This window comes from Glandiceps talaboti, chromosome 13, assembly GCF_964340395.1.
Source record: "Glandiceps talaboti chromosome 13, keGlaTala1.1, whole genome shotgun sequence".
Lineage (NCBI taxonomy): Eukaryota > Metazoa > Hemichordata > Enteropneusta > Spengelidae > Glandiceps > Glandiceps talaboti.
In genome coordinates, this window is record NC_135561.1 from 11,889,315 (window position 1) to 11,902,449 (window position 13,135).

Sequence of the window (13,135 nt, forward strand, 5' to 3'; positions counted from 1 at the left end):
AAATATCCTTAGACCCCTTGGTCATGGTAAAAGAAGTATTTATTATTATTTTCATATCATTTATTCAAAGAATCTTACCTTTGCCAGTAGTACCTCTATTAGAAGATCTGTGTTGAAATGATCCAGATGTGGAAATGCACACCAACCACATGTTGTGTATATGATTTGATCATGTACATCTACATACTGTACTGCAGTAGACATGGTATTGTGACTTGATGAAACTTGAAAATTTAATATAATTTCAGATGGAAGAAAGCATTAGAGAGACCACTTCTACAAGAAATAAGACAATATGACTATTTATGGTTTTTTAGATGTGAAAACCATTTTGAACCAAACTCAGTGTTGCATTAGATATTATTATACATCATACATGTAGTAAGATACACACACACACACACACACACACACACACACACACACACACACACGCGCACGCACGTACACACACACACACACGCACGCACGATAATCTAAAAATAACAGTTGAGAATGAGATAACTGCCTACAATTTTTAATATGACTAGACAGTATGGTAAGACACACAAACCTTTCCAAACAAATGAAAATAATGGATAAAACAGAAAATATTGTGGATTTTTTTGTTCTTGAAATGTTGTTTTCTTTTGTGACACATGTGGGACAACACTTCTAATATTAAATATATATATTGTACATATTACAATATTTATTTAAAATCTTATGTGGCAAAGTGATATTATATAACTCAATACATTTTATTTTACAATTTCAATATAAATATAGATATGTATCATTGTATGTGCATGTTTCTCGGACATTTCATTTTCATTTCCGTTCTTTCATAGATACTAACGGGGCTTGTAATTAACTTTAGTGTCAGTAGTGTACATCCAAGTTAAGTACCTTTAAAAAAGTCTTTCACTTTGTGGGTCAGCCAAATAATTCCAAAATTTGTACCAGTTTTTTTATTTGTATATCTGCGCTGTCGATCTTGTTGTTATGCTGAAATAAACTACAACTTAGTGACTAACTAAAACAATTATCAATAATAGTCCCATCGTTAAACATATACTTGAAATAATGCACTTTGTCAACGATCCACGAACACGGCTAGGAGAAAATTTGTGTTCTTACCTATCATCGCCGCCTTGTACCACCTTTTTCTTGTGAGTACAGAGTAGACTCTCGCAAGTATAAGTTTGGTCAAAATCCCGAGGTCAAACCAGATAAATCTTCGGTAAATTCACAAAATGTTTACGATTTTCGACTAAGAAATTTATGTCTTTTTGCTTACTGATATCAATTTATGGTGAAATTACACGAAAACACCGGAACTTATGAGCTGTTAAAGAGCTCTACGAGCGAAGTTTCTGACGACCAGACGACACTTTTTGGTTTGTGAAGTTTGAACTAGCCGCCCTCTATGTTGAGATGGTGAGCGGTTATTTCCATCCACGTATTCGTCGATGAGTATTTGAGAGTTATCATTATTCATTCAATCCTAAAAAATCTTTTATGTAGTATTTAGTTGGCTTGAATATAAAATAATCATTTTTGTGGATATGGTCACTCAGAACTGCGTGTTTCGTGTCTGTTGGGCGAGATTGCTTGGTGCCATCACTGTTTAGTGCGCCCTCACGTGTTAGCAAGCTACTTTGTGAAAACGTTAAAACGCGGGCCTAGCCAATTCCAGAATTGTGTATGATCACATGAACATAAAATATAAAAGTTACAATATCAGACCTAAGTAGCCGCACTTACAAAAAATTAAATGACGTTTCACACATTGTTCAAGTGTGTCCAGTAAACATTCCACTTCCTTTTGTTCTTTAACATAGCATGATGAAAGTTCAATAACCGTGTCAAATATCGTTATTCCCCCCCCCCCCCCCCCCCATCCTTGATTCCCATTTCGTGGTGTATGGTGGCAAGTCTGGTAACTCCATGGGTAACCCTACCCGATGCCTGATGATCGCAAAAGCGTGCATTAAGCTCTGTTCTCTCCAGAGAATAATATATATAATGTGCATATTTATACTCGCGAATTGTTAAAAAAAACTGTGATATTCGTCTTGGTGGAGCCTTATCTTAGTTGATAATCATTCTAAGTCTGTCTGTCTGTCTGTCTGTCTGTCTGTCTGTCTGTCTGTCTGTCTGTCTGTCTGTCTGTCTGTCTGTCTGTCTGTCTTTGTCAGTCAGTCAGTCAGTCAGTCAGTCAGTCAGTCAGTCAGTCAGTCAGTCTGTCTGTCTTTGTCAATCAGTCTGGCTGGCTGTCTTTGTCTGTCTGTCTGGCTGGCTGTCTGTCTGTATGTCTGTCTGTCCGTCTGTCTGTCTGTCCTCTCTCTCTCTCTCTCTTTCTCTCTCTCTCTCTCTCTCTCTCTCTCTCTCTCTCTCTCTCTCTCTCTCTCTCTCTCTCTCTCTCTCTCTCTCTCTCTCTCTCTCTCTCTCTCTCTCTCTCTCTCTCTGAGAAGCATGGGATTCTGTTGAAAAAATATGCTAAATTGTAGAAAGTTATCAATATTTATTTATTACCAATTATACATACTATACGCAAGAAACGGTCGGAATGAGTTTAAGATATTAACAACAACAAACGTCTACATATAATGACAATAAGCTATCTATAACATATAGAAAACATTACATGGAATGCGCATTGAATCTTCATGCTTTTAAATCAAAAGTATCATAAAAATGAACATATGAATCGCTGGAAAATTTTAAATCAAATAGAGAACATTGGTACTGAACGGAAAATCTTTCCTCCGTGTGGGGGCGCTAATCATCGTTTCCCTCACCTTTGAAATATTTAAAGCGGAGCCGTGGAAAAAGCGCTCCCAAAGGCAACTCTCACTACAGCGAATGTTGGTGGAAATGTTTGCATTGACATATCTAATAAAAAAAGAAACATATCGGCAAAGTCCTCTTCAAATATGTATTCTTTAAAAACATGAGTAAATATAAAAGTGAAATTTTGAGTGAACAAAACCTCATAATCATAAACTCAACATCAAAACTGATAATATATGTTATACAAAATGGCGGCAGACAGCTGTATACTCTAGTTCTAATTATAAATATGTATTTGATTCACAAAATTAATATTATCAAAATGACATACTCTCCAGAACCCAAAGTTCACGATCATATACCTTTATTTCCCGGAGTGGTGTTCCCCTTTAATACTATAATTTGATATCACTAGTAGATTCTAGAATATATTACTGCGAGGGTCGATGATAATCGGTCAGTGGTGTGGAGGGCGTGCGAATGATATACTCTATTTGCCGGCACAAACGTCCATGTTTGGGTGTTAATAACTGCATTACGTTTATGGTATAATTCTAAATTCAACAGGAGTCGTTAAACAGACAATGTTAGTTGATGGAAAGACAAAGATGTGCTCTTTTCATATATGCCAATTCCGGGTACAATACATAGTTGAATAACATAGTAAAAAAAATATCATAGAATAAGTAACACCAGATTCAATTTAAAAAATAATTACAAAGTAACAATCAGTCGGATTTTAACATGGTTATAAAATATGAATCTACATTTGTTTTAAAAGACGTTGCGCCTCGATTTGGTTTTAATACAAGTTTGGTGTGAGGCCAATTAAAAATTGATGGAGTAAATAGTGTTGTGTTTTGGGAAAACAGTAACTTTGTAGAGTTGAATTTATAAGTGTAATCATTCTAGGAAACAAGCTGGTTGACGTAATATCCGTTAAAGGGGAACAACACTCCAGAAAAAAAAGTCATTTTCATGAAAAACTTTGGGTTCTGGAGTCTTGTCATTGTTTTACGTCACCTGTACATTATAATGGATTTCAGAGAAACACCAAGTTGTAGTTGTCGCCCCATTTGGGGATTGCGCATGCGCGTAATGTAGGTGACGTACAGCAGCAAATATGGGTAATTACGTGCGAGGGTCGACGGTAATCGGTCAGTGGTGTGGAGGGCGTGTGAATGCCAGCACAGAGGTCCATGTTTGGGTTTTAATAACTGCATTACGTGTCGAAGGAACTTTCCGTGACATCGAATGTTTATTGATATTATGGGGACAATTTCCATCAACTTGGACAACCAAAATATAACTGTCTGACTTTGACGAGTACTACTTTTTTGCGTGTAGTGCCGACCATGGGCTACTTATACAACGGTGACGAATATCCCGGATGTTGCTATCAAAAATTTACAAAATGGTATATGAATATCATATTTCAAGGTTAATTCTGATGGAAGAGGCAATACAAAAACTGTCAGTCAGTTTCTCTGTAATAGATGTGTTCGTTACTTATCGAAGGATCAATGTTGTGTCGTGTATACACGTGTGTGTGTATGTGTGTGTGTGCCTGTGTATGTATGTGTCACAATGTGTGTACGAGTACGTACGTATGTATGTACGTACGTACGTACGTACATACGTACGTACGTGTGTGTGTGTGTGTGTGTGTGTGTGTGTGTGTGTGTGTGTGTGTGTGTGTGTGTGTGTGTGTGTGTGTGTGTGTTGAAGTGGGTACCGGGTGGGTATTGCTACTCTCCAAAAACAGGACGCCACCCCTCATGGACAAATTTGTTCAATTTCATCGCCTGAAATGCATTCATCGCAAGGTCTTCTGTGAACATAGCCGTGTTCATGTTACATAACATCGCGCCATCAATTTGTTCCTTTCGGAATTGGTCAGCGTAATTCCCGAACCCTAATGCTTCCAGACACTTACACACACCATTAATCGACAGCGTCTTTAAATCCGATTCCTCAGGGAAAACAAATGCTGTTTTTTCTTCCTTCGGAGTTTGAACTGTTTCCCGTGGTTTCACTTGTTTCACTGGTTTTACCGGTCTTAATGCTTTCTTTGGGACTTGCTGCTGGTTTGGCCTTCTTGGTGGCACCGTCGGAGGAGGTTTGATGTCCTCCTGTTCGGAAACACGATTAATACCATACAGAGTTTCTCTACCTCTGATCAGACGAAGTGCTGCCTCTTTATCTGGGGTGATTGGTGGTTCCTTGTGAGCGGGTGCTAAGTAGTTGTATGGTTTCGAGATTCCTTTGGGTACGGGTGATCGCTCAATAAACTTCCTATAGTCGTCATAACCTGTGATTTTGGTATTTTGAACACTTCCACCGGGTGTTTTGTCACCAGTGTGGATAAACGTAGGTTTTATCGAATCATACTCGTTCTCATCTTCTGGTACTTGGCCTGCTTTCAATAAATATGCATCTAAACAAATATGTACAAAAATAAAATGAAACATGATATCAGTAACTGTATAATTAATCAACACATAATCTAATCACAAAGCTGTTAACAAGCAAATATATTGATTGCTCATATCTGACAATAAAATACATCCAATTTGATATAATTGAATATTATTCCCCAATATTCTTCTTCGTTTAGCCAAGGAAAATACAAGTGACCTAAGGGGTCTTTGTCACTATGAGTCGATAGACAAATAGTCACAACCCATTTACGTAGGTCACGAGTATTTTCTGGCTGAATGAATAAAAATACTGGGGAATGATATAATTATACCATCACAAGTAATATTATTTAAAAAATCGGGGAAAGCAATGGCAATTTTGAGCGTTTTGACTCATATTTTGAATACAGCAGCACCAAATGACGTAATGGGCATTGTCGTGACGTAGATGCACTTCGTCGTGACGTTCTACGCACATTGTCATGACTTAGAATGACCAGAGTATTATTCTATATTTGTTGTTGAATCTGGTCCGCGCATGGCATAATATGAAACAAACAATGATATCAATCTATATTACCGTTGTTTTTGCTGATGAAGTCATCAAAGTCAAACGATTCCCTGGCCACCCTGCTTAGTTTATTGACAAATCTTGCCCATTCTCTGTTCTTTCCATCCACTATGATTGAACCAACTTCACAGTCAACCTCAGTCGGCATTGGTAATACAGCAATTGCATTGTAACTGTTCAAGTCACGCCCTTAAATGGTGGAAAAGATGAAAGTGTCTATAAGATGTATCGACTTTGAAAATGAAACCCTCGGAAATAAACTCCTTAACCTGTGTGCCTTTAATTTGTCCTCGAAATATCCAACCTATTCTCATTATTATCATCATCATCAGCATCATCATTATCATCATCATCATCATCATCATCATCATCATCATCATCATCATCATTATGTCAATATTATTATTATTTATTTATTACCCATTTGTTACAACATTGAAAAAGAAGAAATATTTTACATTCTTAGGTAAAAGGGTAAAGGGAGAAAGGAAAATAATAAAGCTAGTCCAGTCCAACTCCTAGAACACAGGCAGTGCAACATTTGTACAATTGAAATACCCATTTAAAATCAATAAAATAATCTGTGATCACGGTTTTAAAATAGAGGTCAAAATTTATTCATTTTAGAATCAAATATGGCCGTACAATCCAATATGGCCGTACAATCCAATATGGCCGTACAATCCAATATGGCTGTAGAATCCAATATGGCTGCTGAATGTTGTGTTAATTCTATGGGAAAATTGTTGATGAAGACGATGGACATGGACCACAAATTTAATTTATTATTTCAATTGGAGCAGACACAAGGTTCCATATGGCAAAGTTTGAAGAGATTTTAAGAACTTTACTTTCACTGAATGTTTTGTCAAATAATGCCCCAATCTGTTACATTGTAAAACTGTTCCATTTATATGACAAATACAGCTACCATTCAGACAAAAACATTCATGTGCACAAGTAGTCTAATGTATCATGTTCTGCATATTCATATTCATATTCATCAAAGATTGGAAAGAAATTCATTTGTTTAAAACTTAGTATACAAAATATTTTTTATGAGGAAATAGCATTGTTTTCCTTATGACTCTTGTGCCAAGTTTGCTTGAATTTGGTTATCATGCATGCCAGCAATAAGGTGGGGGATATAAAGACCAGCAGACAGATGGACAGATCCCATTAGGACCTTCATCTTTTGGAACTGGTAAAACCAAAAAGCTCAGCTAATCTAAAAATTTAGTAATAACAAAAATCACCAATCAATTAAAATAGATAACCATCGGTCCCCGAAAATGTCAGTTACTACAAAGATGTATGAAAAATGCAAATGTTGTGTAAAATGGGGTAAATATATTTTGTAAATTTTGCACGATCCTTGTGTATTGTTTACCTAGCTGCTTCATATGTTAATTTATAACACTAACCATTCAAACAATGTCCAATCAAGAAATGTGTAGTATGAGTCTTCGTAAATGTGACATCACCAAAGTCTCGTACATCATGATATTCAAAGAGTTGTTTAATGGGAATGTAATTTCTGTTTTTTTTGGCAAGGCGGACTTTTACTGGATATTCATAGCGTTCAAGTAGTTCCGGTATGGTGAATGGACCAGCAGAACCTGTCAAGATATTATGAACACATCATTAAAGTAAAATGTTCAAATGGTATCGTCAATTGTGAAACTGGGTTTGTAATACAGGAAATTGATTGGCCGCGATTAGTAATGGATTAATCTCGCACGGAAGAAAAATTAAATACTATAACATTGGCGATGACTTTAGATATAGAAAGGTTGATGTGTGCTTACCTACTCGGTCTATTCGTTCATCTCCGAAAACTTCAAATTTGTAGTTAAAGTCCTTAGCTATGGTGATGTGTTGACCATACTTGTCTTCAGCCACTACACGACTTTGTGTTATGTATTCGTGAAACAACACAATCTAAAAACGAGGATAAAAGGAGAGAATACGGTGTTAATTACAAACGGTGTCTGGTCGTTTCGCCCCATAACCATGTATGTATGTATGTATGTATGTATGTATGTATGTATGTATGTATGTATGTATGTATGTATGTATGTATGTATGTATGTATGTATGTATGTATGTATGTAGGTAGGTAGGTAGGTATGTTTGTATGTATGTATGTATGTATGCATGCATGCATGTATGTATGTATGTATGTATGTATGTAGGTAGGTAGGTAGGTAGGTAGGTAGGTAGGTAGGTAGGTAGGTAGGTAGGTAGGTGTGTGTGTGTGTGTGCGTGCGTGCGTGCGTGCGTGCGTATGCATGCATGCATGCATGTATGTATGTATGTATGTATGTATGTATGTATGTATGTATGTATGTATGTATGTACACATACATTCTCCTTCTACAAAGACACACACATATAAGGACAACTATATTGTCCTATCTCTATTTATGATTTTATATCTATATTTAGAGTTTGCTATCATACCATAACAGAAACATTTACATTAGACGGAAGCAAAATACTTGCCCCGGTTTACATTGTAAAGTGTTCTCTTGCAAGTGAGTGTATTGAATTTCATCGTCGCAAACCACGGCCTCTTTTACGGCACCGTCCAGTACGTGCCCTACCAGAGGCACGTATTGTTATTTCCTAGTGAGGCGGAAGAAATACTGCAACAACTCTGGTTTGCAAAAATGATTGAATTCGTACCCACGACGATTTTATGAAACTTACTAACTCTAACTGTAGTCTCAGCGTAGCCAGTCCCTTTAAATACTACAAACACCATAAAGAGACCCTCCTGTCTTTCTTGGTACAGTTTTGCTAGAATAAATTCATGACACTGAAACCGGAGGTACCTCAGACCATATTTTACGGCGCTAGTGGTACTCAATGCCATACGTGGTTAGTCTCGGTTACCCTCTTAGACCACTAGAGGAAAATGTTACCCAGACTCTCCCCGCTCGGGGCTCTTGTACGAGACCGAAGGCTTCCTACACTAATCAATGATTTAAAGCATGTGTAATCTTGTCAAAAATCCACGATAACAGATTGTAACGAGGATGTATACACTAACGTGTGATAAAGCATTATGAAAGGCTGTTATAGAGTCTTTAATTACGTGTAAGTGACTGTCCTCTTTACGACAGTTCGCACCTCATTCATGCGCACACCTTCCCTCGCAGTGTCAATGGAAAATTTTACTCCTAAGACTGGTTTGCGAGAATGGATATAAAAAGTTTAAAGCCAAGTCGTCTAAACACAATGAACTCATACAAACAGACAGACAGACGTACATACAGACAGACAGACAGACAGACAGACAGACAGACAGACAGACAGACAGACAGACAGACAGACAGACAGACATACATACATACATACATACATACATACATACATACATACATACATACATACAGACAGACAGATTGACAGACATAGATAGATAGATAGATAGATAGATAGATAGATAGATAGATAGATAGATAGATAGACAGATAGATAGATAGATAGATAGATAGACATACAGACAGATAGACAGGCAGATAGATAGATAGATAGATAGATAGATAGATAGATAGATAGACCGATAAATAAATAAATAAATAAATAAATAAATAAATAAATAAATAAATAAATAAATAAATACAAAACAACAAACAAACAATTATATCCGTTAGTTAGACTGTCCACGCCGCTGATCTGTAACTACGATTGCCCTAATTGTATACGAGAGCTAGTGTAATCGGCGATCCAGCGCCGTAGACAGAGCGCCAACAACGACGAAGCGTTCAGTACACCTGAATACTTTTGAAAGCATTTGACTTTTTTGAGAACTTTGTTTACTTTCTATAGAACCACCCTCGATAAATACAGCCACTGACGTTTGGTGACATCATTACATTGTTATTAGCTTGCACTCAGAAAGTGCCGCCATCTTTGTAACCAGTAAACAAAGTATACGGTATACCCATAAAAAATAATTCTTGCTTCACACAAAGGGGCGACGACAGGTGTCAACACCTGGTGGCACCCATTAAATATGAACATACGTGTCGATTTATTTCGTTATTCGAATCGAAAAACAAGTTCTGTTAGAATATGAAGTCTGGATTAGTACTAAGCACATACATTCTGAGTTTAAAATGTACAATTACCACGACACATCCAGAAATGTATCCCGTCGTTCAATGAATTTAGGGCAGACATATATAAGGTCATTGTCAGTCACGCGTGCCAATTGTCCTACTGTACTTTCATGGACAGAAACTTCGACCTCGTAGTGGCAAGTACTATGCATGTCACATTAAACAATAGCAGCCAGTTCACCCGAAACAGAACATTGTCTGGCAACAATATTCTAGTATTAGTACTGTCACATGATACCCTATATCTGAGGATCATGAGAAGGCTGTCTGAATGTGGAATTGGGTCCTTGTGCTGTGCTTTGCTGTGCTTTGCTGTGCTGTGTTGTGTTGTGTTGTGTTGTGTTGTGTTGTGTTGTGTTGTGTTGTGTTGTGGTGATATGTATCATTATAGTCGTTATAAGTTCAGAAAGGGTTTAATGCAGGTACTATATTAACGCATTTTTGACAAGTTTATCGAAGTTGAGCCATGGTGGTTGTGTGTACCTGGATGGTTGGGGGTGGTTGTAAAGTGATCTGAGTTTCTCTGTCCACATTGGATGTGGAGAGAGGAATTAATTAAACGTTGTAAGCTGCTTTTTAACTTGATTTTATGTGTCATTGTGGTTTGAATAAACAGTGTCACAGTAGTCTAGGAGTGAGAAAACTGTAGCTGTGATACTATTCTTGTGGACTCTATCAGGGATACGGCGTCTGGCTCGGGTCAATGTATTAGACGATAATCAGCAGTTGCCATAGCCGACATAGTGATATGTCAAATGGTTCACATATCTGGCCACACTGAATCCTAACTACCTATGAATCATTTATATTGCGCAGTTTCTACACAAAAGAGGTAATTACATAAAACGTGCCTTGGGGACACCTTCATACTCGCTGTAAGATGCTGTATCTCTAAAAACTACACCAAAACGACCCACGTCAATGTTAACGTTGTTGGTCGTACTAACCAAAATCATTTCGACAACACATGTGTCAATCGTCGATTGGACACACTCTTTTGATGCCGTTGCCAAATCAATGCAACAGGTAATATTATATACCAGGGCAAGAATTGGAGTGTTCACAGGGGAAGTTGTTTTCAGCGATTACAATTCAGGTAGAGAAAGAACCTAAGATTTTGCCTATAGTAATAGATACTTGTTCCCCAAATACTTGTCAGGTTATTTACAGCCCGTTGCTACCATTGCTACTACTCTGTTTGATACTACGTCACAGAAACCAATAACAAACAGCACATTCTACAATTTAGGATAACAAGATTAATTTGATTGTCATTTCTAGGGCATCCAGACTACCAAGGTGTGATTATACGCGTACACATTCGTTAATTCTAGTACATGTATTAAAAATAAAAATCAACCGACCGACTGACCTATCCTATTTAAGATGCGAGATATAAAAATAAGTATATGCAATTGTTCTGATGACGTCCCTGCAAACACTACCGCTAACATTAGCATGCACAATGTGTCAGGCTTGCTTTAGTACTGAACTTTGATCTTCAATTGCCTTCTGTTGGCTAGTGATCCGCGTTCACGGCGATTACATGATTGGGTATCAGTTTAAAATATTGATACCTCATAAATAGAAATAACTTGTTTTATCAATTTACGCATTATTGACTTAATACCAACTGTATTATATCAATCAACATAAGAGAACCCATGGATGTTGACTTCCCCTGTCACCTCGGTCTTTTCTTTTGTGTTTGAATTAATTAGTGCTTTATTTTTTCAAAGTGCCCTCCATCCTAGTACGATTCTACCCTTACTGAGACGAACAATATCACATAATTTCTGTCCTATCAATTTTTTTGGAACGCACTCACCGTGTATGTTCAATGAGTTCACGCTATTCATACTATTGATACGTCAACTTATTCTTATACGGATCGCGTCATTACCCCCCCCCCCTTTTTTTCCGCGCTCCTCCCCCGTTTTAACATTTAAAGAAGTACGTAACTTACATCGTCTCCTTGTAAAGTATCGGGTGAGGATTCATCTTCGCCGCACCAGCCTTGCGTCACGCGTATAATTTGAGGCAGTTCGTAGTCCTCGACGAGTCGCTCAAGTGTCACAGAAGCCTTCGCCCATTGTACTGCGTTGGCAGATAAACATTCCTCGTCTACGGGTAGCCAACTTTTTCGCTTCTCTTGGTACGTGTTCATGACTTCAACCCAGCAAGATTTTTTGTTTGAAGTGAAGATTACATGCGAACGTGATCAAATTCAAGGGGGACGACGTACGACAGAGATAACTAAGTGTTGGAAATGTAAGAATGGAACGCGGAAAGAAGTCTGAAAAAAATAAGGAAGCAAAAATTAACCGCGATGAACTCTCGTCCCCAGGTTAAAGTTCATCGTATGTATGTGGGATGATATACAATGCATAGGACAATAGTAGGGAACTAAAATATGACACGATTAGACCTGCTGTGATACTTCACCGGTTTTAGGAGTTAAGATCGCGGTCATATTAATTAGGGACGAAGCCTTTTTTTGAGAAGGGGGTCAAGCTGCTTGTGAAACACTGTGACTACTTATGAAGAACAGACACAATTTAAGGTGATAAACTACGGTTTCTGTATGTATGTATGTATGTATGTATGTATGTATGTATGTATGTATGTATGTATGTATGTATGTATGTATGTATGTCTGGCTGGCTGGCTGGCTGGTTGGCTGAATTATGTTTCAATCAATCAATCAATCAATCAATCAATCAATCAATCAATCAATCAATCAATCAATCAATCAATCCACCCACCCATCCATCCATCCATCCATCAACCAACCAACCAACCAACCAACCAACCAACCAACCAACCAAATCAGTCAGTCATCAGTCAGTCAGTCAGTCAGTCAGTCAGTCAGTCAGTTAACTTCAATCAGCCTTTCTGTGTGTTCCTACATATTATAAGTCTAAAAACAATGTACATTTTCCGTTCACACCTGACATAATTTTAATTACGTCTTACTTGCTTTGGACACACATCAAAGTCTTAAGTTATGACGGGTGCAAACCCACAGAATCTTAAACTTTCTTTTCCTGTGTTGAAATAATTTCATATATTTGAATCGCTTGCACACTCTCTAAGCTAGACCCCCCTTTGCAATTGTAATTGACGTCTGAAAATATCGACCATGCCACTCATGTTTGGCGATGACGTCACAAGTCCATATAGCATAAGACATCTTACTTCGATTTGAAAATGTGTTTATACCGGATAGGTTGTCAAGT

At 37.5% G+C, this 13,135-nt stretch overlaps 1 protein-coding gene across 1 annotated transcript; it reads right to left on the bottom strand.

Annotated features, from left to right (window-relative positions):
• Nucleotides 1-4,488: 4,488 nt before the first annotated feature.
• Nucleotides 4,489-12,218, bottom strand: LOC144444814 (uncharacterized). Its single transcript, XM_078134354.1, has 5 exons — nt 11,863-12,218; nt 7,575-7,707; nt 7,191-7,385; nt 5,776-5,955; nt 4,489-5,212 (listed from the first exon to the last, which is right to left on the bottom strand). Exons 1-5 carry the CDS (start codon nt 12,061-12,063, stop codon nt 4,524-4,526), a joined length of 1,398 nt encoding a protein of 465 aa, XP_077990480.1. The 5' UTR covers nt 12,064-12,218; the 3' UTR covers nt 4,489-4,523.
• Nucleotides 12,219-13,135: the final 917 nt, after the last annotated feature.

Excerpts from the sequence above, each read along its gene's own strand:
- LOC144444814 (XM_078134354.1), bottom strand. The coding sequence starts at position 12,063 with ATGAACACGTACCAAGAGAAGCGAAAAAGTTGGCTACCCGTAGACGAG. Across the intron at positions 7,708-11,862 it reads ATACTTTACAAGGAGACGAT|ATTGTGTTGTTTCACGAATA; the intron begins GTAAGTTACGTA and ends CCTCGTTTTTAG. Across the intron at positions 5,956-7,190 it reads GATTGGACATTGTTTGAATG|GGCGTGACTTGAACAGTTAC; the intron begins GTTAGTGTTATA and ends CCACCATTTAAG.